This window comes from Lissotriton helveticus, chromosome 8 (genome assembly GCF_964261635.1).
Source record: "Lissotriton helveticus chromosome 8, aLisHel1.1, whole genome shotgun sequence".
Lineage (NCBI taxonomy): Eukaryota > Metazoa > Chordata > Amphibia > Caudata > Salamandridae > Lissotriton > Lissotriton helveticus.
In genome coordinates, this window is record NC_136069.1 from 618,950,513 (window position 1) to 618,977,492 (window position 26,980).

Genomic DNA, 26,980 nt, shown 5'->3' on the forward strand with positions numbered 1-26,980 from the left:
GAAGCTCAAAGCATGCAAGGCTAAAGGAGTTTTGAGGTTTCACGGTGGATGTAGATCTCTATTGTGCGAAAACACATGCAACCATGCACAAGATCAAAAAGCCTCAAGGCAAATCTTGAAGTAGGTATTTTGACATATTTCTCCTACCAGGGAAGTTTAAACAATGTTGAAGTGCAATTCACATGTGCAATGCATCATGGAAGAAGCAGTCTAGTCCATTTGTTTTAATCACACTTTAATTCACATTTAAGCAATCAAGTGCTGGAAATCACCTTGTATGTTGCATGGTTGTCTCATCTGAGAAATGAATTCCTTACATTTAGGTGGGGGGGTACTTGCATGTTCTTTTAAGTAGCTACACTGAAATATCAAAAAGTGTAAATGCAGTCCCACTGGCTCAGACATTCTACTGACTTCCTGGTGTTCAGGAGTCGTAACTGTTTATAGGGAAGAATCTGTTTCTGATAAAGACACAACAAAGACTATAATTTGCTAGTCTGGTAGCTCACAGTAAAGAAACTGTGAGATTCACCCGGTATCTCTTACAATTTTTTATAACAATTTTATTGGGATTTTAACAGCAAATAACCAGAGTGCATACAGTGTAATTAGCATGTGAAGATACAGAAGCAGTATCAACGCAAGGTTATACTACACATAAGCAGTACTCACTATAAAAGGAATGTGTTCATGTTACGCCTCAGGCCGAGGTGAATGTAAGCAGCAGTAAGACTCCAGATCTTCAATCAGATGAAGAACAATTCCCGTTAATGACACCACTCTCCTCAAATATTAGAACGTTTTTGGGGATATTGCCTAAATGCATATACAGGAATCTCCAGGGTCACACACTGTTCTAGACCCATTCGTCAATGCTTTAAGGCACTGCAATACACCACCTTGTATCAGTTCATATCTATGTACATTGTCACATGTAACTGAGCTAATTCTGGGTCTTTGTTAACTTTCATCCCAGTACTTCACTTAGTGAATGATGAACCACCTCACAAAAGGTTATCAACTTACAACATCACCAAATCATGTGTAAGAAGTTCCTGTTTTGATTGAAGCATCTGAGACAGACTGGTGAACTTATTCGACCACAAAGCTGTACCTTTGATCTAGTGAGAAATACATGGTGTAAATAATTCAGCTGAATCAGAGAATCGGGATATTGTCACTGATATGCGCAGGGCAATTCTGGCTTGCTGCTACTCATCTGTGACTTTACCTACGTCCCTTTTCACACCTGGAGAAGTCAGTCATTGCAATTAGGGATGTGGATCCCAAACAAATGATATACCTGAGAAAGTATTGTCATTTCGAAAATCAATAGTCGGGCCTCTAAAGAATTAAAGGGCCAACTAAAGAATTCCACTTTTTAAATTCCCTGTAGAGAGGGCCAAGTGAAACATACTATGGTTCTGCTAAGTGCATAAAGATGCCTGCACACCAAGACTCGCCATTGAACGATGAATGGAAATACATTCTATGCCTTTTAGCAATGGCCAATATCAGGCAATATGTTTCTTAACTGGCAAATTGGATGTTTGCTTGTTCCAGGACGCTTTTATGGGCTCCAAGAGAACACCATTAAATAGGAGTGGTTTGGCCACAGCGGAAGCAGGCAGCAATACTTGCATCAAAATATTTGACATGGCATCCACTACTACAAGTGCAATTCTAGGACTTCAGCTGCTGTCTTTGGAACATAACTGAATGAGGCCATTCCCCGGGTGCAGATCCTGAAGGACACTCCATGTCCACATGAGGTGATGCGTCCAGACCACTGGCATTTTGTAGTGTAAAGTAGCCTGCGGTGTGAGAGTCAACAGTAAGGAGCAAGTTGGCAGGCTCACTGCTGTCGTCATCATCATGTGGGATTATTTGCAGTATTTGGATTAGATAGGAGTCTGTCCCGAACAGATACTCCCCTGTCTGCCAGTGTTTTTTTGGGACAGGACCAGACTGGGTACTTGTCCTACACCTAGCTTCTTCCACAAGGTATGTAGTCTACCTTCTGGATAGCATGAATATTGATTCTGAATGTGGTAAAGGGCCTTGAGGAGAAGCTAGTGTTGGTGGTGGGGCTTGATCCAGCATTGGAGCAGGAGCTACATGCAGAGTGCTGGGCACCTGGGTAACACCTACCGCACCACATGGGTATTTTATGGGAAGTCATGTGGTCTGTCTGGTGGCAAGGGAAATCCTACCAGTGGTATCCCAAAAGGGACCACAAACAGTTCCATGGGGCTCACTGGCAAACCAGTGGCAGAAACAATGCCATTGTGGCATATAGGGACTGCAAGGGATCAGAGTGTGGTGCTGGAAACACTAGATCGAACAGGAAGGGCATACAAGCATCAGTGCGAAACACAACATCAGGGCTGGAGAAGGAACAGAATTCCGGTTCCAGCCCGGAATTAATGGAGGTTCATCCAGAGTGATGGCAACCAGCTGCAACAGGAATGAATCCTCTAAAGGTGGGGAACTCTTGAGCGGGAGTGAAACTTAGGAGAGGAGTCTTCACCTTTTTCTTCTTGTGCTTCCTTCTCTTCTCTGAGGATTTCGATGACGGGCAAACATGAGACCTTAACTAAGAACTCAAGCACAACCAGTGACGATCTATTGCAAAGCAGACTTAACAGTTTTTTAATTTCGCAGGAAATTGGAGACAAGGCTCTTCACCTAGTCTTGGTTCTTCCTTGCTCCTCACAGAGAGCAACCATTAAAGGCTATGGAAAGAAGCGAACTGGCATCATTGCGCTAAACCAAGAGCTGAGATGCAGCCAGTTCCACCTACTGGGGTGTGAGAGCTATTGCAAAGTTTTTGGATCCAGCCTAGAGCCTGAGAATATTCAAAAGTTGAGAAATTTGCAGGTGGAAGCATGAATCAGAAATTAACGTTTCATTAAGATTTAAAGTCTATCATGTTAATATTTTAATATGGTCACTAAACATTTTCAAACATTGTAACAACTTTCAATGAAGTATCACTCCAGCTCCCATTCACCAAACCCAAGGAGAAGGAAATATGGCAGTGATAAACTGCACATTTTTATTGCATTATTAAATTTGGATAAAAACATGCAAAAGAGAGATTAGCAGATGAAAGACCTAATTTCCCTCTTGAATCCAATTTACAGAAGACAGTCGAGACAAGAGGAAGCTGGTGAAGAAGTTTGAAAAGCAAAGATTCAGTTGATGGAAGAAATGACCAGGAGGAGAGGTTTATATCCTAGTAGTCGGTAAGTAAGACCAAATACCTTTGTGCTTGTCCCGCTTATGCTTTAGCTGTGATGGTCTTAGTCTGGCTAGAGCCTGCTCACGATTTTTCACAAAATTAGGACCAGGAAATACAATGGGGCCTCGGGAGAGACATTTTGCACATGCAGAGGAAAGCACACAAAATGGAAACAGAGCGCAAAAAAAAATAATTAAAAAGCATGATATGACTGGACAACTGCTTTAGTATTTCAAGCTAGCAATTATTTCAAGGTGCAATATTAAATAGGTTTTCACTTGCTGTTATATATTAGAACATTGGAGTCAACAGTAGCAGCCAAATAAGTTGATTCATATATGTGCTTAAAAGTTTAACTATTAACAAAACTGATAAATATATCTTAGGTTATCACAAAATAACCTGAAATACAGTGCAGTCACTCACAATAAGGATTCAATGGTGCACACCACAAACTTAGACATTTAGAAAAATCAATATTGCACCTTTAACTGCTCAGCTGAACTATTGACAAGACACTTGCCATGGAACGCAAACTTTGCAAAACAAGCTTTTCTTTAATTATGCCTCACAGATTTCATGACTAAATTTAATAAATACAAATTTGAGGAATTACAATTCAGGACTACATGAATAAGTTACCAGATCAGCAGAGAGACATGCGTGAAATGAAAAAGTTTTGTTAAATCCAATATTGCATAGTTTTGATTGCTTTAAAACACAACGGTTTAGTTCAGCTAGTTGATTAAATGTTACACAGATAATTTCTTACCATGCTCACGACAAAGATGTCACATGTATGTGCATATCCAAATAAGAAAAATTTATTTTGAACCCAAGAGTGCACTCATTGTCCAGAATGTGTTGAGTTTGTAAAGTTATTAGACAATTATAGTTATCCATTTAAATCTCAAGAATCCTGGATATCGAGCTGAAAGACTTTAAGATATCTGTGGTTGCACTAGTGTGTCGGTTGTCTAGAGGAAAACGATTTTATTATAATACATGTTGAACATCACACTTTCAAATCGAAAGACTTTTCTTTTATCCCTGATCCTTTTACAAAAACCCTTTAGGAGACTGAAGTCCAATGGTGTTTAATAAATATACTTGTATAGTTTACATACACACAAGCTCTTTCACGGATACTTGAATTACAGAGCACAAGAGTGATACAAGACGAAAAGAGTCTGGCTCTGCTGTGAATACTGTGTAAAATCCCGAAGCTCACAAAGTGACGTGAACTTCAAACTTCGGTTTAAACTATATTTAAATGGGCGAAGGAAATTCCTGTACAGGAATGCATAACTCAGTAGATGGTATTCATGGTTGTTGCAGCCCATCTTTGCTACAATCATGTGCGAAGTAGAAGCAAAGACCAGTTATTGGAAAAAATATTGTATTCACTCCCGAAATCCAACTTTTTGGGTCAACAGGGGAACGCCAGCCGCAAAGCACTCAATGCTAAAACCCTGAACGCACAGACAGAAGGACAACACTCCACAGTACATCACAATTTATACTTTTTACCTCGAGAGTTACAACCTACAGAAGGTCTTTGAAACAAATGAGGTTGCTCAAGGTAGCTAATGTTTGGACAATGCATTAAAGAGAAGCCATGACAGAGGTAAAGTATGGGGCATTCATTGCAGTATACTCTCTGCAGACCCCAATTCTAAAGTAGTACACAATCACACTTAATGTTGTAGAGAAAATGGCTCACAAAACTATGTAATTAGTTCAAAAGCCTCAAAAGAACCAGCCACTTGTTTGGTCATGACTTGATCTATCCGGTACAACTGAGACTAGCAAAGTGGAGAAAGGCGTAGAACAGATGTGTCACCCAGAAAGGTTTTGTAGTTCATAAAAACCATGCTTAACATGACATGTGAACAAATATTACCAAATAGGAATATGGTCCGGTGCTGCATGGTTTTTAACAGATATACACATACCCCAGTTGCTGTGTTATTTAGCAGCATGTCTTTGCTACTTTGAAAGAACAGACCGTAAAAGATGCCACACAACCTATGAGAAAAATTATGTTTCTTTCCAGCTAAATGTAAGCAGTGACCCTGATGATATCTTAGCATGCAGTCTTTTTGACACACGACTGGTTCACAAGAGGGAACACTTTTAGATAGAGCAACACGCAAATGCAATCAAAAAATACTGTAATCTACACTCTTTAGGTATAAGTGCACACACATCTGATTAATACCATTGGGTTTCATAATTTCCAAATCACACGGCAAAAACCTTAAGTACTGAAATGTACAATTTGATCTGGTTAATGTCAGGACTGATAACCACATTGGCTGAGGTTCTCTTCTAATTCCAATCCACGTATTTCATTAAAATAGGTTTGGCTATCTTACTGAGGAGTGAATGTATTTAGGAAAAACTCAAATCCTAAAATATTTTGATTCTGTTGTTCAGTCATTGTAGAAAACTATTTGGAGAACGGTATTAGAATGCCAGCAATTAGAAGAATCAGATTCAACTAAAGAAAATAATACAACACAAACAAAACTGTGCTTCAGATCCACATAAAAAAGCTCAAATAAGTACTATGGGGAACATTTCTAGATACATTTTGGGATAACTAAGTAGGCAACTGAAACATGGTGCTGGGGCTCATTCCGTATCATCCAGAACACACACCCGCAACCTTCATTAATGATGTCCAGCTTGTTAATCTGCATAGTTCTTCTCATTCGGAGTAAGCATCTGGAGACAGAAAACTAACTTGGCACTAGTAAATGTTCCATGGACTTTCACTTGGTAAAACAATATATGGTATGTTTATTGCACTTCCTGGTATATCTATCAAACAACAATATTGATGGTCATATATGAGCATTACCCAAGAGGAGAGGCAGCTGTGAACATTAGTGCTTTACATCTAAACTCCAGTGACAAAAGATTATGGTACAAAAGAACATACTCTATATGCTTGAAGTCATTACACATAGCAGATACATTGTCTAAGACTTCCTTGGTATTACAGCCAGGATTCATATCGAAAGAACAATTGAATAAAGAATGGGGGGGGGGGGGTGCAGCTTTAGCTTGGCAACACATTCTATGGTCGTATGAAATGGCCCAATCTATGGCACTGAGCTTACATCTAAGCCGATGAGACTGTGAAAGTGGTATATTGGTGAAATAAACAAACCCTGCAAAGTGCAGGACGGTGAAGAGATGGTAAGGAAGAGGACAAAGTTAAGATCAGTAGTCATAGGCTCTGCATCTTTTGTCAAACGGCAGAAGTCAAATATACACCTTCAGAAAAGAGCTAACTTTTTTTGGCAGCTCACTAGGAAGTACCTTGCAAGGTAGACTTCCTCAAGTAAGTAAGATGAAAGAGGCAAGCATAGAGGCATAGTGCTGTATTACTATGGGTCGTCATATGCATCCTGCTAGTTGTTCAGTTACTGCCATTTAAGACCAGATGCCACAAGTCAGATGGTGTCCATTTTCAGCCTAATCCTTTATAATCTTTATAATGGAACAATCTGCGACATGGCCTCTGGAATCAAAAGGCAGTCTTTGACTTCTAGACAGTCACAATCAATCACTTACATGGTCTAAGTGATAGATACTTTGCTAATGATGCACAACACATATGGTTTTAAAAAGAAACTGACAAGATTAACTAATGGAAAGCTCTCATTAAAGGGAAAATGAAATATTATTTCTGAGAACCCTTAATAAAACAGGTGGCAGCATTCTGGCTAGCCTGAGAATGAGAACAATTATCAAGGTAGTTTAAGGTGAAGGGTTTTTCATTAGTTCAGATGTAATATGACTAACAATTTAACAGCTGATAAACTACCAGAGTCAGACAATACAGGTTTTAGGACAACATTTTCAGGGGATAAAAGAAGGCAGATAATACTATTATTTTGGGGCCCAACTTAAACCTAAGGGTTGTGAGACATATCCCCATGAAGTGCATTTACGCCCACCATCCCTTCCACCAACAGGGTCTATTCAGATGTCAGATAGACACAGATTATCCATCCTTGAATGGATTCTCATACTATACTCTGGGAATTTGGCAGTAGGGATACTATAATCCCACCCCATACAAACATTGATTTTGATGTTATCAGCAGAAATAGAAATGGAAGACAACAGACCAGCCAGGAGCACAGCATAAAAGAAAAAGCTAGGTGATTGCTTGCCCCATGTGGGAATCCCCATATCAGTCCTCATGAATCATATGTAAACGAAGGGAATAATGCTTTCGAGAGTGATGAGTCAGAACGGAAGTAAATCAATACAACACCACCAAACCCAATCACTGGAGGAAGAGAATTTTGTCACTGAGCGTATTAAACAGTCCACAAAATTCCAATAAGCACAGCTACAGTGTTACTGTCAGAGGCTATTCAAATGTTGTCTAGAATGGCCAGTACTCGCTGTGGAAACAAAAGTACCCATCAAAAGCATTAAAGAATGTCACCCCTCCTGCCACAGACTACCCTGACCCTCTCCTTTCCCTTTTGTCCCTTTTGCCTTCTTTAACTTTCCCTTTCTCCCTTCCGCTCAACTTTGCCTCCTTTCCTAGATCCCTTTTCTCTCTCCACTAACTTACAAGTGGCTTACTTGTAAGGGTTCTGGTTCTGCACCTAATTAGTAGTTCAATGTAAATCTCACCAATACCCTTTAGGAGAAGCAGCACTATATACAGCAATTGGTGTCCGGACAGTTTTTAGCAGCCAAGTGACTGAGGACACCAAAAACATGTTATTGGCTGGAAGCAACGAAATTAGAATGAAATGTGTTGGAATAGCAAAAGTGTCACTTTGTCATTGTTCAAAACACAACAGCATGCTTAAAAGGCACAGGAATGTCTAATGTAGGATAAGAAATTTAGAAAATCCAAGCGAGCTGGGGCCTAGAGAGCTGCCAGCTCTTGCAGCGCCCCCATAGAGTTGGGATGCAAAGAAGTGGTTTAAGATCAAACAAAATAAACTCATCATTAGTCCTTCAGGAGGTAGACAACAACAATTATTCATGCCTATGCTCAAACAGAAATTGTAACTTTACACAGCCTTGAGGGAGAGAAACCGATCGGTTCATAACCTTAGGGGGTATTTTGCTATCACAAATATTTCTTTCTGGATGTTGAGTGGTTAAAGAATGGGACTAGGAATGAGGCATTATACTCCTGTGGCATCTTTGCATTTTAGTTCCTTGGCAGCACAAGATAAAAATCTTTGAGAGGTTTTAACAAAAGATTTGTTGTGAGTGTACATTAACAAGAGTAAACTGCATCATCTACAATAACAGCTCGCCGAGTACCTTCCACAGTCCACACCATCTCAAAATTGAGTGTCTGTCAACAAAATAGAATGCATATCACATTCACAAGAGAGAAGAATATTTACCAACACAAAGTACAAAAACAAAGGTAAAGCTAATTTTTTTAACAACTATTTTGGACAGGGTATTTCTAAGAAGTGCAAAATAGTCATATTTGAATCAATTCCTTAGCCCAGCGAATGTTATTCGCCAGGTCCAGGTAATAAGAGTTGCTTGTGAATTGCTGAGAAATAATTTTCCTAATATTATGAGCCATCTGATTATTAGCTATAATCAGATTAAACTTTCCAACATGTGACAAATCTAAATGGGCTTGTGCTTAATACATATTTATTCTGATTGCCCACTGGATAAACCTTCATAGGAAATAGAAAGTCTTACCTCGTCCTTCATCTAGTCTATGTCTTCTGTTCACACGCTGTCTCTTTTCGTCTTTACACTGCTGAAGGTGTTCTTCCATGTTAACACCAGGAACAGGAACGGCTATGGAAAAAATTAACATTTAAAAATCAAGTTGGAAGGGCTTGCCAAGAATGAAACTTGAAAAACCCACCTCCTTGAAAAGGTGGACTTTTTTTGCGAAAGATGACTCTTTCTAAAGACAAATTCATGTTTTGAATCTGCCTTTTCTTGGAGGAATGAGAACTTAACTCATTCGCTCCACTTCACATATGTGCACAGCATCACGTTATGAGCAGCACCTGTAGCAACAAAATACTGCTACATATGCCATATTTGATTCCAACACTCTCAAACCAAGCAACATCTATTCCTTACAAATTTAAGCAGCATACCTTCCACTCATTTTTACTCAGCTACACTCCCAGTTGCAGAGAATGTAATAGGACAAGAGCACAACTCTATTCTTCACGTAAACACCTCCCACAAATGTCACTCTACCAACCAGCACCATTCTAACTAAGCACAAGGTAACAGTCCACAATGATGTCTCAACAGGAGAGCTAGACTAATGCAGCTACAGTACAATGCAAAGCACATCCGTATGCACACAAGGTTGCTGTCCACAGAGAACACCAGTGAACAAGAGACATGTTGCACGGCTTGGAAAAATCTTTAACATTAAGTCTACAAGGTCCCTCATAACACATAAAATCAGCCCTCTAATATTTACATTTACATGCCAGTGTTGGGAAAATGATTTGGTCATTAGGCTGATTTTGCACCCAGTGAGACTTATTTACCACAGACTCGTATACCCCAGGCAGGCTAATAAGGAGGGCTGGGAGGGTAATGTGTCCTTAGTTGTGGGGAACAGGCTGAAGCATGTTATGGTCATGAGAGAAGTCCCAAATTGGGTCCAGAGAATACACTCAAACTATGATTGGCTAAGGTCTCCAACTCACTTCAAGATGTGTCCATACAAAGCAACTTTGATCACTGTGTGTTTCGAGATATATATATATATATATCTCAAGTGTCTCATAGTTGGGTGATCTGCAACCCGATTTTCACCGCCCCAAGGCAGGATACAGGAAACGGATTCAAGAATGTATTCAGCAAGCACTGTTTCCATACTGCCCCCATGGTGGGAGGAGACGTGGGCACAATACAAGTTTTCAGTAGCCATTCCCTGTACAGACCATTCTTTATTTGAATAATTAGTACTAAACATAGTTTGCCCCTGAAAGCATAGGGCGGAACCAGGCAGCACTTTTCTCAGCCATCCGTCCAACCGATGTTAGAAAAACGCAGTGCCATTCAGGGAAATCAGAATGTCAAAATGTCTGAACGACGGTTAAGAGTGCTTTCCAGGGTCTTCCAAGGTATTTAATTCACTGTATCTATGTATGGGTGTAGAAAACCAAACCACTGGAGTGACAACTGGAACAGATCAGATTCCAAGGCCTCAAGATTTTGTATGAATCCAACAACAGCTTAAAACACAGTATACATTGGATTGTTAGATCACCAACAAAAGAAGTTCAACTAACGAAAAATATGCATATTCAGAAGTTTGGGAAACTATCATCCATACAAAGGAAAAGCAGTGGGTATATTTGGGTAGAGCTTAGACAAAGGCAGGCACAAACTCATGTATTTATTCCCTTTGCTGTGCAAAATGTTCTGGCTCTGCTCAAAGTGCAGAAAGAAATCTCCACATTTGGAGAGGAAGATATGAACAAGTTACTTACCTTCGGTAACGATATATCTGTAAGAAACAGTAGTTAGTATTAGATTCCTTACCTTAGAATAACCCCAGGCGTCAGTCTGGATCCGGAAACTTTTGCGTAGCAGTACCCCTGCGCGTCGGTAGGCGTCGTCTGCAGGCGTCCCCTGCGGCTCCGCGTCCGTCGTCGGCGTCGTGCGCCGTGATGACGTCGCTGGAGTATATAGACGCCGCCTCCGCGCGCGGACGTCAGTTCTTTGCACACAACTTTTCCGCGCCAGAACACGCAGAGCCATGTGAGAACCAACACTGGTGCCATTTGAAACTAGGGCCCTGAAAGGGATGTCCTTAACCCTAGGTATCAGTTCGCAGAACGGGGAGGATGGGAGGGGCGGTAAGGAATCTAATACTAACTACTGTTTCTTACAGATATATCGTTACCGAAGGTAAGTAACTTGTTCATCTGAAAGAAACAGGTTAGTATTAGATTCCTTACCTTAGAATAGATACCCCAGCAATACCAACCCCGGTGGTGGGTCTGCGAACCAATACAAACCTACACCAGAAAGTCCTGGAGGACCGAATGGCCAAAGAAGCCATCCCTCCGGACTTGACTGTCCAGGCAGTAGTGCCTCGCAAAGGTGTGCAGCGAGGCCCACGTAGCCGCCTGGCAAATGTCCTGCAAAGGGACTCCCCGGCCCAGGGCAGTAGTAGCCGCCGTGGCCCGAGTGGAATGGGCTCTCAGCCCAACAGGAGGCTCCTTCCGAGCCAAAGAGTAGCACACTTTGATGCACAGGACGACCCACCGAGAGATGGTTAGTTTCTGTACCGCCCTTCCCTTCTTCTCACCCACGTAGCCAACAAACAGTTGGTCATCCACCCGGAACTGGCGTGTGCGATCCATATAAAATGAAAGCGCACGTTTTGGGTCCAGACGATGGAGCCGCTCTTCATCCTTTGAAGGATGCGGAGGCGGGAAGAAGGAGGGTAAGGTGATGACTGCCCGATGTGAAAAGCAGAAACTACTTCGGGCAGGAAAGAAGGTCTAGTTCTCAGAACCACCTTGTCTGGATGAATGGACATGAAAGGAGGTTTGACAGAAAGAGCCTGGAGCTCACTCACTCTCCTGGCAGAGGTGATGGCAACCAGGAAGGCCGTCTTTAAAGTCAGGAGACGGAGAGGACAGGAATGAAGCGGCTCAAAGGGAGCGCACATCAAGAAAGTCAGAACCAGGTTCAGGTCCCACTGAGGCATCACGAACGGAACAGGTGGATACATGTGCGTGATGCCCTTCAAGAATCTCGTTACAATAGGGGACTTGAACAAAGATGGCTGATCAGGTAGCCTTAAGAAGGCGGAAAGGGCAGAAAGGTAGCCCTTGATAGTGCCCAGAGCAGAGCCTTGCTGGGCAAGAGAGAGAAGAAAGAGGAGAACCTCGGAGAGAGGGGCAGAAAGGGGATCCACAGCCTTTGCTGTGCACCATGCCACAAATCTATTCCACCGGCAGGCGTATACCGACTTTGTGGAGGGACGCCTGGCTGCCAGAATCACATCACAGACTTCAGGAGGCAAGTCAAATGGCCTCAACTGTCGCCGCTCAATCTCCACGCATGGAGGTGGAGACTGGACAGGTTCGGGTGGAGGACCGTCCCCTGCTGCTGCGACAGAAGGTCCTCCTGAAGGGGCAGGCGGATCGAGGGACCGACTGACATGCTGAGTAGCTCGGGATACCAGTACCTTCGAGCCTAGTCCGGAGCCACAAGGATAACTTGGGCCCGGTCGCGCCTGATCTTCTTCAGCACTCTGGGCAGAAGTGGTATAGGCGGAAAGGCGTACAACAGACCGCAACTCCACTCGCGCCGAAAGGCGTCTCCGAGCGAGTGCCGTCTTGGAAACTCCAACGCGCAGAACTGATGACATTGCGCGTTCTCTTCTGTGGCGAATAGATCTAACCAAGGCTCTCCCCATTGCAGAAAGAGGCCTTTCGCCACGTCCGAGTTCAGACGCCATTCGTGATCCACCGAGCACCGACGGCTGAGTTCGTCCGCCCTGGCGTTCAGAGAACCTGCCAGGTGTTGAACCGTCAGAGTCACGCTCTGACGTTCCAGCCATTGCCAGAGACGCAGGGCCTCCTGGCAAAGGGTCCACGACCCCACTCCGCCCTGCTTGTTGCAGTACCACATGGCGGTGGTGTTGTCCGTGAACACCTGCACTACACTCCCGTTGACAAAGGGGAGGAATGCCTTCAGTGCTAGGCGAATCGCCCGCAGCTCCAACATGTTGATATGGAGCCGGGACTCCGCCGGAGACCAGATGCCTCGGATCTCCGCCTCTCCCAAGTGGCCTCCCCAGCCCTGGAGGGACGCGTCCGTCACAACTACGTGCTCCGGTTGGGGAAGGGAGAGGGATCTGCCTCTGACCCAATCGCGGTCCGTAAGCCACCACTGCAACTGTCTCGCAGTGCCCTCCGAGATCAGGACATGGTCGGATAGGTTGCCTTGATGCTGGGCCCACTGAAACTTCAGGTCCCACTGCAGAGCCCGCATCCGCCACCTGGCGTGATGCACCAGAAGGATGCAGGAGGCCATCAGCCCCAGAAGCCGCAGCGTCAACCTGACCGAGACCCGGGATAACGGCTGAAAGATGGGAATCAAAGCCTGAATATCCCGGACCCGCCGTTCCGGAGGATAAACCCGAAACTGCGCCGAGTCGAGAACCGCTCCGATGAAAAGGAGCTTTAGAGAGGGGCACAGGTGTGATTCTGTAGTGTAGCTCCTATTTTCCCAATAGGCTCTGCGCATTGGAATAGTACCTACAGCAGTAAAGGCCTAGGCCAGACGTTAACTAGGTCTACTACTGTCGATACTAGACTTAATTTTTGGGTTTGCCAGCTAAGCTCAGAGTTCGCTAGAAACTTTCTCGAATGTTCAAGGAAGGATTAACTCCCCTGATTAGACAAGAAGGGATTTAGTTTCTGACAACCATAGAACATGACAACTTTGCTCTCCCGTAATCAAGAGTCAATCTCAAGAGTCGTGTGAGCACAAGGCAATTATTTTACTCAGTCAGTACGTGCATTCTTAGTCTCATCAGAATGTAGAGAAAAGGAAGAGACGGGCGTGTTCAATAAAAGGTGTTATTTATTGATCAGTCTCTTTTCTCGTACAAGAGAAATGGATCGATATTATTGCAATACTTATAGTTAAGTAAAGTGCATACATTAGAAGCAATAGTATAAAATAATACTGTAAAAACATTGATATGGTTTCTGAGCCATACGATGTTTAAAATGATTAAAATATATTTACATACACATATACATTTGACTAAACGTACTCAACTGGTGTTTCTAAATACGCCTACCCCGTGTACCTGACCTAAGTCTAATGCGTGGGCGGGAATAGAAAGTTACAGTTTAAGTTAAGTTTGTTTTTGCCAAGTGAATAACTAAAGAATTCTCTGTGAGGGGTTATTCAGTTCTGTACCTGGAAGTTAGGATGAATGAGGAATGGTATCTCTTTCTCTGCTCTCGATATTCCAGGCTGCCTGCGAGGGCTGCCCAGAAGCGCCGGTGCTGGGTCTCTCGGCTTGAGATAGCAGCGCGTCTCTCAGCGCGTCAGGAAGGCGGGGCTGCTGCCTGCGGGGTCTGCTTCTGCTCTCGGCTTCGGCAAGTATGGCTGCTCCGTCTTGTCACCACGCGTGTGTTTGCATAGGGCAAGGTCGGCAATATTTATACCTTAAAGGTGCCGAGATTGACGTAAGGATGGACATAGGTACGTCAATAAAGATGTCATACGACTTGCTCGTTAGCACATTCTTTTGCAAAAGTTCTCTGTGAAATCAAAACAATGGCCGCACGGATTTTCCAGGTTGTCATAGGTTTGATTTGTTATGAGAACGTCGTATGCCTTATCAGGGGCTGGAGGAATGTCGCTTGTCTAATTAGATCTCAAGCGTTATGACCTAATCAGATAACACGTTCCTGTGCCGTAGTGTGACTGCGTCAGATAACGGTATCTGCATCATGGGGGATTTCTTGCCTCATGGGCTGACTGTTAGTTAACTAGCTAGGTAGTTTAACCAGAATAGGGTCAGGAATAGGGGGATCGATTCAGGACCTATAGAAATACACGACAATTCCGGCACATTGATGGAAAACCCCAGCTCGTGCAGGAGGTCTGCCGTCATCTGAAGGTGGTGGACGACTGTCTGGGGCGAGCCCGCCTTCAACAACCAGTCGTCGAGGTAGGGGAAGACTGAAACCCCTAACCGGCGCAGATGAGCTGCGACCACCGCCATCACTTTCGTGAACACCCGTGGGGCGCTGGTAAGGCCGAAAGGGAGCACGATAAACTGAAAGTGCCCGTGGCCAACCGTGAACCGCAGGTAAAGCCGGTGGGCCGGCAGGACGGGGATGTGAAAATACGCATCCTGCAAGTCCAACGCTACCATCCAGTCTTGCGGGTCTAGAGCAGCCAAGACCTGAGCCAAAGTCAACATCTTGAACTTCTCCTTCCGGGGGAAGCCGTTGACGTTCCGTAGATCCAAGATAGGACGCAGGCCCCCCCTTGTCCTTCTTGGGTACCAGAAAGTAGTGGGAATAGCAACCACACCCTACTTCTGGCCCAGGAACGCGCTCGATGGCCCCCTTGGCCAAGAGGGCCGTAACTTCCTCCTGCAGAAGTGTCAAGTGGTCCCCCGACACACGGTGGTTCTGCGGTGGCATGGCTGGAGGAGTGGTCTCGAAGGGGAGGGAGTAGCCCCTTCGGACAAGCTGCAGCACCCACCTGTCCGATGTGATAGTGCGCCAGCGGGAGTGGTGATGGCGAACCCTGCCACCCACTGGCGTCACATGGGCCTGAAAGCTCGGACTAGGAGGATTTGGAGGCTGATGCTGCGGGTGGAGGTGTGGCCTGACCTCGCCGTTGTCCCCGACCGCCTCCACGGCGGAATCCACGGCCGCCACCGCGTTGAGAAGTGTTCTGCGGTGCGTGGCTGGCAGCACGTGTGGGACCGCCCCTTCCTTGGCCACGAAAGGAGCGAAACAAACCCGTTTGCTGGCGCTGGGTCGAAAGACCCAAGGACTTGCCCGTGACCCTGGAGTCCTTGAAGCGCTCAAGCGCGTGGTCCGCTTTGTCGCCAAACAGGCGACTGCCATCGAACGGCATGTCCATCAAAGCATTTTGGACATCCGGCGAAAAGTTGGCGGATCTCAGCCAGGCGTGGCGACGAATCGCCACCGTCGTGGACATCGCCCTGCCCAGCGAGTCGGTCGTATCAAGACCACACCTGATGGAATACCTCGCCGCGTCTCGGCCTTCAATCAGAGCCTGGCCGAGCTTGTCCCGTACCTCCTGCGGGCATTGCGGCAGACAGTCCGCGACCGTATCCCACAGAGAGTGGGTGTAGCGGCCCAAGAGGCATGCGGTGTTGCAAGACCGCAGTCCCAGACTCAGGGACGAGAAGACCTTCTTTCCATACTGGTCGTACCTCTTTGATTCCCGGTCGGGCGGGGCCGACGGGAATGCGGTTTGGGAAGTCGAGGCCTGGATCACCAGACTCTCAGGGGTGGGATGGGTGGACAGGAACTTGGGGTCGTCCGGACACGGACGGTGGCGTCTGGCTACGTTCCTATCAACAGGCGAACCTGAAGCGGGCCTGGACCACGTGCCCAGAAGAACGTCTGTCAAGGCTTCATTGAAGGGCAGCAGAGGCTCCTGCGGGCATGCCTGCGGTTTGAAGACCTCGGTGAGGATGTTAGTCCTCACGGCCGCGACGGGGAGCTCAAGGTGTAAGGCCTTGGCAGCCCTCATCAACACCACTGAATAAGCAGCCCCAGCCTCCGAGGCCACAGTAGGAGGCGAGACAAACCCAGGGTTAGGAGAGTCGTCCAGACCACTGGCGTCACCCAAATCACCTGCCCAGTCCACGTCATACTGACACTCGCGTGACAGAGGGTCCTCAGACCCCTCCCAACCCTCACCGTATTCTACATCATCCCCGTATTCGGAGTCAACAATGTAGACCGGCTCCTCAGGGCCCATCGGCCCCATCGGCGCCGGACTCGGCGTCGGCCGACGCCGGTCCGACTCCGCGTCCGGAGTCGGAGAGGGAATGGGGGTGGCGCCGCCCGGAGCCGGCGCCCCGACGCCGGCCGGAGCCGTCGTCGTCGGAGGCCCGGCGCCGCGCGGAGGCGGCACCACGGGTTGCCCCGATGGAATCGGCGCCGGAGAGGCCGGTAGACCAGCCGGCGTCGACCCCGAAGGACCCAGCGGCGCCGGGGCCGGAGCCGCCGGCGGCGTCGGGGCCGGAGCACCCGACGGCGCCGGGGCAGGAGCACCCGAACCGCTCGGGCCCCCGGACGGGACCACCGGGCCCGCAGGCGCCGTAGGCCCCGTCGGAGGAGACAGTGCCCTCATGGCCATGAGGAACTCCTCTACCTCCTCGCGCGCCGTGCCCAGGGACCGTCGGGTATGGAGCAGGCAGCGTCGGCGACCCACGCGGAGCCGCGGGGGTGGGGCCACCCGAACCCCCCGGCCGCATCGCGCGAGCGTCGCGGGGGGGGGGGGGGGGGTACGATGACGACGCCCCGACTTCTTGTGTTTCTTACCTGAGGAACTAGAGGAATGGCGACGACTTCCGGAGCGCTCGTGGCGGCTCCGCGACCGCTCCCTCGACCTCCGGCCGGACCGGGACCGCTCTCGACGCGGGGCCGACACCCGGAGCTCGAGCAGCTTGCGGGACCGCAGGAGTCCACGTCGTGGTCCGGGCCCAGGCACCGGAGGCAGAGTCGGTGGTGGTCCGTGACCGACATCGTGCGGTCACACCCATCTCAATTCTTAAAACCGGGCATCCTACCGGCACCTTAAGAGTAGACTACCGACGCGCAGGGGTACTGCTACGCAAAAGTTTCCGGATCCAGACTGACGCCTGGGGTTATTCTAAGGTAAGGAATCTAATACTAACCTGTTTCTTTCAGATATATCATATACACAATTAACATCGATAATTTGCACACAATGACGTTTTAGCTCAAGCATGCATGCACAGTGGCAACACAAATAAGGGGAGCCTGCATCTCTCTCGAATAGGAAAAAAGAGCACTGGAGCCATGTGCCCCCAATAGCATTTTGCCTGCTGACCATTTGTTGTCTTTCAAACAGCTTTAAGATAATTCAACCTTTTCATTTTAATTTGCACTTTCTCCCAACAGCCATGCTGAAATCTGGGGCTTTGATCCTATCCACTTTTCTTTCATTACGGACATGTTACCCGACACGGCTGTGATGTTCCTGATATCATTATACAGCCTAAAACACATTGCCAAGATGTCTTTCACAAAGTTTTTTAAAGTCTCGTTATTTTTGGGGTTTTTTTTTTAGGTCAGGCACTCACACATACATACATACCACCAGACAACCGTCTCCTTTAATAACATCAGTTCAATGAGCAGTAACGGTGCCTCCGGTCCTCTGTGCCTGTACTGAGCAATATATGTGCCTCTTTTCAAATATGCAAACTCACTGATTCTGAACTGTGATACGTTTTCCAGACCTACTAGATTTCTCTTCTTCAGAAAGGAAACAAATAAGACCCAGACAATACAACACTGACAGACTAACACCTACAATTGTCAAATGAATTTACACATTTTTGAAAAAATTTGGATGTTGTCAAGGGGAAATAGAGAAGGTGGATATAAAGCATTCATTTCCAGTGCAGGCACGTATGCAACATATATAAAAACAAATCCAGGACATTGAACTTAACCTTACCTAGGAGAAGATCTAAAGGGATCATCTCTTTCACAGCATCGAGAATTCCTCTCTGTCTTGCCTCCTGGCCATCTAGTTCCCTCGCACAGGCCTTGCAGCATCCGCACACTGCACAGCCAGACTCGCCTGAACCACAGCCACAGACACTACAGAATACAAGAATTATGATTAATAAAATCAAAAACAATCTTATGCAACTACAACACATGCCTGGAATCCTTTTATAAAAGCTTGTCTTTCATTTCCTTATTACGGACAACTATTGACATCTCTAGTTGCCTGGAGTAAAGAAGTAACAATTCAAGTGTAATAACTCATTATAGTTAAATTCGGATGTCATAATGCTTGTTCCCAGCAACCGGGGGCTAAGGCAGGACACTTAGCATCATTAAAGCTGCAATATAAACAGCGAAATCTCCGCGTGGCTCTTTCTTCTTCTCTCTTTCTACATGAACAGTTATCAGCAGAAAGTAGATATTTACGTCAAATGTTTCCTTTTGCATGCTTTAGGTAAATATCAGAAAGACCACTCTGTATGCTTGTCCACAGCGATTTTAATAAATTGACTTGTATTACATGGATTCCAATATATTTTTGCAACAAATATCTGATTGTTAGTGTGTTTGTTATTGCACTACAGAATCTACATTTATTCTTCATGCCTAAAAACACCCTATCTGTGTCATATGAAAGAAGAGAACAGCAAAGATTTAAGAGGTTTGTGGGAAGGTGACAGTGTGGTCGTTTCTCTATATGGTCTTGGAACTCTTTGGTGACGTGCAAAATTATTATATGTACAGCAAAGGGTAATTTATCCCATATACATTTACAAAATGATTTCACAGAAAAGCTTTGCAACAGACTTGCATTAAATTACAGATATTACATGTCTCATACTATTATCACAGCCTAGTCAAACAAGCATTTACAATGCAATGGTCTCGGCATTATTAAAGGTAGAGCTATTGGCATTGCTCATGACATTTTTTTTTTTTTAAAAACATAAATAAATGGTATTGTCATTTACAATGGCAATAGGTGAGCAGTAGAGAGTATTCGCGGACACAGAGCCACACACACACACACACACACACACACACACACACACACACACACACACACACAGAGCCGCGCACACACACACAGACAGAGCCACAGAGAAAGACAGAGCCGCGTGCACACACACAGACAGAGCCGCGCGCACACACACAGACAGAGCCCCGCACACACACACACAGAGAGCCCCGCACACACACACACACAGAGAGCCGCGCACACACACACACACACAGAGCCGCGCACACACACACGCACACACACACAGAGCCGCAAACACACACACACACACAGACACACAGAGCCGCGTACACACACACACAGACAGAGCCGCGTACACACACACACAGACAGAGCCGCGTACACACACACACAGACAGAGCCGCGTACACACACACACAGAGAGCCGCGTACACACACACACAGAGAGCCGCGTACACACACACAGACAGAGCCGCGCGCACACACACAGAGCCGCGCGCACACACACACAGAGCCGCGCGCACACACACACAGACAAAGCCGCGCGCACACACACACACAGACAAAGCCGCGTACACACAGACAGAGCCGCACACACACACAGACAGAGCCGCACACACACACAGACAGAGCCGCGCGCACACACACACAGACAGAGCCGCGCACACACACACAGACAGAGCCGCGCACACACACACAGACAGAGCCGCGCACACACACACAGACAGAGCCGCGCACACACACACACAGACAGAGCCGCGCACACACACACAGACAGAGCCGCGCGCACACACACACAGACAGAGCCGCGCGCACACACACACAGACAGAGCCGCGCGCACACACACACAGACAGAGCCGCGCGCACACACACACAGACAGAGCCGCGCGCACACAGACAGAGCCACACACACACAGACAGAGCCACGCACACACAGACAGAGCCACGCACACACAGACAGAGCCGCGCACACACACACACAGACAGAGCCGCGCACACACACACAGACAGAGCCACGCACACACACACACAGACAGAGCCGCGCGCACACACACACAGACAGAGCCGCGCACACACACACAGACAGAGCCGCGCACACACACACAGACAGAGCCGCGCACACACACACAGACAGAGCCGCGCACACACACACAGACAGAGCCGCGCACACACACACACAGACAGAGCCGCGCACACACACACACAGAGCCGCGCACACACACACAGACAGAGCCGCGCACACACACAGACAGAGCCGCGCACACACAGACAGAGCCGCGCACACACAGACAGAGCCGCGCACACACAGACAGAGCCGCGCACACACAGACAGAGCCGCGCACACACAGACAGAGCCGCGCACACACAGACAGAGCCGCGCACACACAGACAGAGCCGCGCACACACAGACAGAGCCGCGCAGACAGAGCCGCGCACACACACAGACAGCCACGCACACACACAGACAGCCACGCACACACACAGACAGCCACGCACACACACAGACAGCCACGCACACACACAGACAGCCACGCACACACACAGACAGCCACGCACACACACAGACAGCCACGCACACACACAGACAGCCACGCACACACACAGACAGAGCCACGCACACAGACAGAGCCACGCACACAGACAGAGCCACGCACACAGACAGAGCCACGCACACAGACAGAGCCACGCACACAGACAGAGCCACGCACACAGACAGAGCCACGCACACAGACAGAGCCACGCACACAGACAGAGCCACGCACCCAGACAGAGCCACGCACCCAGACAGAGCCACGCACACAGACAGAGCCACGCACACAGACAGAGCCGCGCATACACACAGACAGAGCCGCGCATACACACAGACAGAGCCGCGCACACAGACAGAGCCGCGCATACACACAGACAGAGCCGCGCATACACACAGACAGAGCCGCGCATACACACAGACAGAGCCGCGCATACACACAGACAGAGCCGCGCATACACACAGACAGAGCCGCGCATACACACAGACAGAGCCGCGCATACACACAGACAGAGCCGCGCATACACACAGACAGAGCCGCGCATACACACAGACAGAGCCGCGCATACACACAGACAGAGCCGCGCATACACACAGACAGAGCCGCGCATACACACAGACAGAGCCGCGCATACACACAGACAGAGCCGCGCATACACACAGACAGAGCCGCGCATACACACAGACAGAGCCGCGCATACACACAGACAGAGCCGCGCATACACACAGACAGAGCCGCGCATACACACAGACAGAGCCGCGCATACACACAGACAGAGCCACGCATACACACAGACAGAGCCACGCATACACACAGACAGAGCCACGCATACACACAGACAGAGCCACGCACACACACAGACAGAGCCACGCACACACACAGACAGAGCCACGCACACACACAGACAGAGCCACGCACACACACAGACAGAGCCACGCACACACACAGACAGAGCCACGCACACACACAGACAGAGCCACGCACACACACAGACAGAGCCACGCACACACACAGACAGAGCCACGCACACACACACAGACAGAGCCACGCACACACACACAGACAGAGCCACGCACACACACAGACAGAGCCACGCACACACACAGACAGAGCCACGCACACACACAGACAGAGCCACGCACACACACAGACAGAGCCACGCACACACACAGACAGAGCCACGCACACACAGACAGAGCCACGCACACACACAGAGCCACGCACACACACAGAGCCACGCACACACACAGAGCCACGCACACACACAGAGCCACGCACACACACAGAGCCACGCACACACACAGAGCCACGCACACACACAGAGCCACGCACACACACAGAGCCACGCACACACACAGAGCCACACACACACACAGAGCCACGCACACACACAGAGCCACGCACACACACAGAGCCACGCATGCATTGCTCGTGACATTTTTTTTCATTTTTTTTAAAACATAAATAAATGGTATTGTCATTTACAATGGCAATAGGTGAGCAGTAGAGAGTATTCGCGGACCCAGAGCCCCACACACACACACAGACAGAGCCACGCACACACACACACACACACACACACACACACACACAGACAGAGCCGGGCACACACACACACACAGAGAGCCGGGCACACACACACACACAGAGAGCCGGGCACACACACACACCCACACACACACACACAGAGAGCCGGGCACACACACACACACACACACACACACACACACACACAGAGCCGCGCGCACACACACACACAGAGCGGCGCGCACACACACATACACACACAGAGCCGCGCACACACACACATAGACACACACAGAGCCACACACACACATAGACACACACACCGCCGCGCACACACACACACACAGAGAGACAGAGCCACGCACACAGACAGACAGGGCCACGCACACACACAGACAGAGCCACGCACACACACAGACAGAGCCACACACACAGACAGAGCCACACACACAGACAAAGCCACACACACAGACAGAGCCACGCACACAGACAGAGCCACGCACACAGACAGAGCCACACACACACACAGAGCCACACACACACACACAGACAGAGCCACACACCGACAGAGCCACACACACACACACACACAGACAGAGCCACACACACACACACACACACACACACACACACACACACACACACACACACACACACACACACACAGAGAGACAGATCCACGCACACAGAAGGAGGGAGCTGAAAAACATGTTCTCTTGTGAAGTGCTTCATGAAAAAAGAAAAATGTAATTCACTAAAAGAGCAGTGGACGGATACAGGTAAACCAATCAAAACCATGTTAAAGAGGTTACTCTCAAGCAAGGGAGTTGCCAGCAAATTAAAATAACCCCCACTTTGATCCAAACCTCTGATGGTCCCATGTAAGCAATGCAAGTGAGCCTGACCCTCGATAGAAGAGCTTTCTTGACTCTTCCATCCAAGCAGATATCGAACTATCATTTCACCCTCCCATCCAGCACTAATAGCCACTTTTCCACTTTCACCTTTCTGTCCATTCTATCACCCTTCTTTCCTTTTTTTCACTTGAATGTCCTTCACCTGTCTTTCCTTGCTTTCACCCTTCTTTCCCTTCTTACACCCTTCTGTTCTATCACTCACCTTTCCTTTCACCCTTCCTTGCTTTCAGCCTTCCTATATTACCTTTTCTGCCTACCCATGTTTATTTCTTCCTTGTCTCACTTGCTCTTCCAGAGAAGAGAGGGTGTGGCATAAGGGCCAGACCTGCTGACTTCGAGTCTCAGCATCCAAGCAAAACGCTTAATCTCCCTGTGCCTACAGAAATGTATGTGTCCTTGTAAAATGTAATTGATGCTCATGTAAAGCACTCCAATACCTTCTGGCCGAGTTTGTGCTATAATAAACATTGAAAAAATAAAAAATAAAAATATATTGTCATTCCTATCTCCCCCCCCCCAATTTTCTTCTCTTCCTCTGTCTCCTTCACTATATTTGTTTAATTACACGGCCCTAGAGCCCCACGCTGGGAGCTTTTGTCTGAGGAGCTGCAGAGAACAGAGGCTCTTAAACAACTCTATCACCGCTGTAGTTACTAAAGCGGGGATTCACAGGGCTCCCCCATATTCTCAAGTAGATGGAAAATAAAAAGATGAGTGATGAAAGCCATCAAATTAGAAGCAAGGAAATAAGAATTTGAAAAAAGCCATCCAAGGGATGGGCTCTTAGGCCGTTTTAAGTTTTCGGGATACTCCACAAGAGATTTTTGCAATCGTAGGCAAACCTAAAATGCATCTCTCATTCCCTCATCCATCACACCATCATGGAGAGTACCAGGGCTCAGGCACTACAGATGCGCAGACTAGCCTAGCTGTGCCAATGCGCCCATGTGTACAGGATGACGTAGGGTGCAGGTAACCCTATGGGCGCCCGTGGAGAGGCCCAGGGGTCCGAGAGCCTAGCCCAGGTGTTGTGCTCGCGCCCGCTCCATGATGAGGGCTGAGGCCCGCCTGATATTCCGTTTCCACAGTTGGCTTGCACTCCTCTCACAGGCTTCTCGCAGACTCATCAGCCGGGCCCAGCCCCGGCCTGCATTTCCCAGGACTTTAAATTAAAGTTATCAGTGCCCGCATCAGATTCCAAGCAGCGGTTCAAGCCTGGCTGCTCCGAGCTTGGAACCCATCCTTGCAAGTTGCGAGTGGGAAAAAAATAACTGGTGCGTGAAGGTTGGAGAACAGGAAGTGGGTCTGACAGCGACCAGCAAGGAGGGGGCGGGGCTTCCAAGGAAGAGCTTCAAGGTTGATCAAATGAAAGAACTGAGTAGTGTAATCCCAGCAACTATCATGTTTGTAGGGATATGAGGAACCAAGACTGTGACAGAAAGTATGATAGAAAATGTTAGACTACAACCCGATTCCTCAGTTCCAAAGCCCACCTTGCATGCGCGGTCGGGCAGAAATGGCTGCCGCAAAGCTCCGATATTTTCGGAATCGGGGCGTGTTTTTTGTGGAGTGACGGATGACGTCACGGTGAGAAAGAACGCAAAAAACACGCCCCCGAATCCGAAAAAGATGGGGCTTAAAGGGAGTGACACCCCTCTCCTCCAATGGCTGGCCAGCATTTACGAGGCCAGCCAATGGAGAAGAGGGGCGGGTTCAAGCCCCCTAACTAAGAAACATAAAATCTCGGAGCTCCGCCCACACTGCTACGGAGTGCGACGCAGTCCTCGACCTAAAAAGCATGTTTCCAAACTGAAAATAGGTAGCAAACTAGGATGAAAGGAGAACTAGAAACAAATGATCACACCCTGAAAACTGTCAACAGTTCTAGAAACATCTGACTCCGACTCGGTTTAAAAACTAAATGCGAGTCAAAGAAAGACCTAACCTGTGAAGTTACTTATTTAAATCTGGCAGCAGAAAAGTAACAGTTATATATTCAGTAGATGTTACACTTATAATATTAATTTATCTTTAAACATTTGTATTAAGAGAAACACATTAAAAAGTAAGAACTCAAACATACGGGTGACCCCCCCCACCCCCCATCTTAAAATCATTTTTGTCACCCAATATTCCAAGCGAAAAAAGAAGGAAAGTAAAGACAAACAGCAGAAAGAAAATAATTCATAGGAAGAAAATCAATCAATCAACAATTCAGGACAGTTACTAACCATTGAAGACACCATTCCCTACTCCAAGGCCACCAATATTTTTTGGTTCCTTGTTTTATACTATTTCTTACCCTCCTGGGACTCTGTCGGGACGTCCGCTGCTGACACAGCTGGCTCCATAACCTGTACAGTCACCACACACAGTGCATACCATGCACTGTTCGAGCTTCCACTTGTGCATGCCTGGAGGACACATCATAGACTTTTCATCTTTATCATCTAGCTCTTCTTCTAGGTCTTCATCCATTGCTGTAGCCATGTTTTCAACCCCAAATCCTACAGAAATTATAACACATTAAAAGACTTACATCAATATATTACACATTTTTAAATTGGACAAGCCACAATTGATTTGAATTTGTTGCAAGAGATGAAAGATATGCCCTACATTAAATAGTAGTATCACCAAAGCTATATAGAAATATTCTTAAGAATCCCGAGGCACACTGCAGATGAAGTGGGATCGGTTGCATGGCTTGGTGATGGTCCCAAGGACCACAGCCTCACACATCATGGGCCTTATTAAGATGTTGGGCGGACTTGGGTCTGCCCGAAACTGTCCCGTATATTGCTCCGACTGACCTCCAGTCGGGGGTCCCGACCACTGAATTATGATGCGACCGAAGCTCCCTTTACTGTATGGGAGCTTGTGCTGCAGTCGGAAACCGGCTGCAGCACAACCTCCCATACAGAAAGGGGAGTTTGTGTTTGTTAGAATTGGGGGTCTCTGGTTGGCGCAGGTAGGTACTTGTGCCAAGCAGGGACCCTCTCCTCCAGTCAGGGCAAGGGATATACCCTCTTAGAATAACCCCTGCTCACCCTCTAGGCGGCGTGACGCGAGCAGTCAAGGCTAGTTCAGAGGCGATGTAAGTTAAGCATTTGTGACTACATACAGTAACCCAGTGACAACACTACAAATGAACACCACACAAGGTTTTGTATCAAAAATAAGTTATACTTTATATAGAGTTACCACAAGACCAATACACGACAAAGAGAGTCAACAGTACTATCAAATTTCAAGAGTTCTGGTTAAAACGGTGTAAATCAAAGTTCTGTGCGAGTCGGTTGCCTTGTCTGGCTACAGTGTGCTGAAAGAACACAGAGTCTAACAAATCCAGCGGACCGCGGCGGTCCGGGCCCACTCCAATGTCGACAGACTCAAACACAGTACCTTTTCCTTGGGGCGGCCGGCACGGATGTGCGAGCCAGTTCCAGTGATCGTCGGGGTGCAGGAAAAGAAAGCGTTGCAGGTC

At 47.6% G+C, this 26,980-nt stretch overlaps 1 protein-coding gene across 5 annotated transcripts in view; it reads right to left on the minus strand.

Moving 5' to 3' along the window:
- Nucleotides 1-26,980, minus strand: part of MYCBP2 (MYC binding protein 2) — a 1,909,483-nt gene that overhangs the window by 1,544,589 nt on the left and 337,914 nt on the right. For 4 of the 5 annotated variants that reach the window (XM_078657469.1, XM_078657471.1, XM_078657472.1 and 1 more), the window contains exons 15-18: nucleotides 25,796-26,000; nucleotides 18,482-18,627; nucleotides 8,960-9,061; nucleotides 3,267-3,368 (exon numbers count right to left, since the gene is read on the minus strand). In XM_078657469.1, coding sequence (XP_078513595.1) covers nucleotides 3,267-3,368; nucleotides 8,960-9,061; nucleotides 18,482-18,627; nucleotides 25,796-26,000 — 555 coding nt within the window. The remainder of the gene's footprint in view (nucleotides 1-3,266; nucleotides 3,369-8,959; nucleotides 9,062-18,481; nucleotides 18,628-25,795; nucleotides 26,001-26,980) is intronic. The other variant, XM_078657470.1, reaches the window with a different exon arrangement.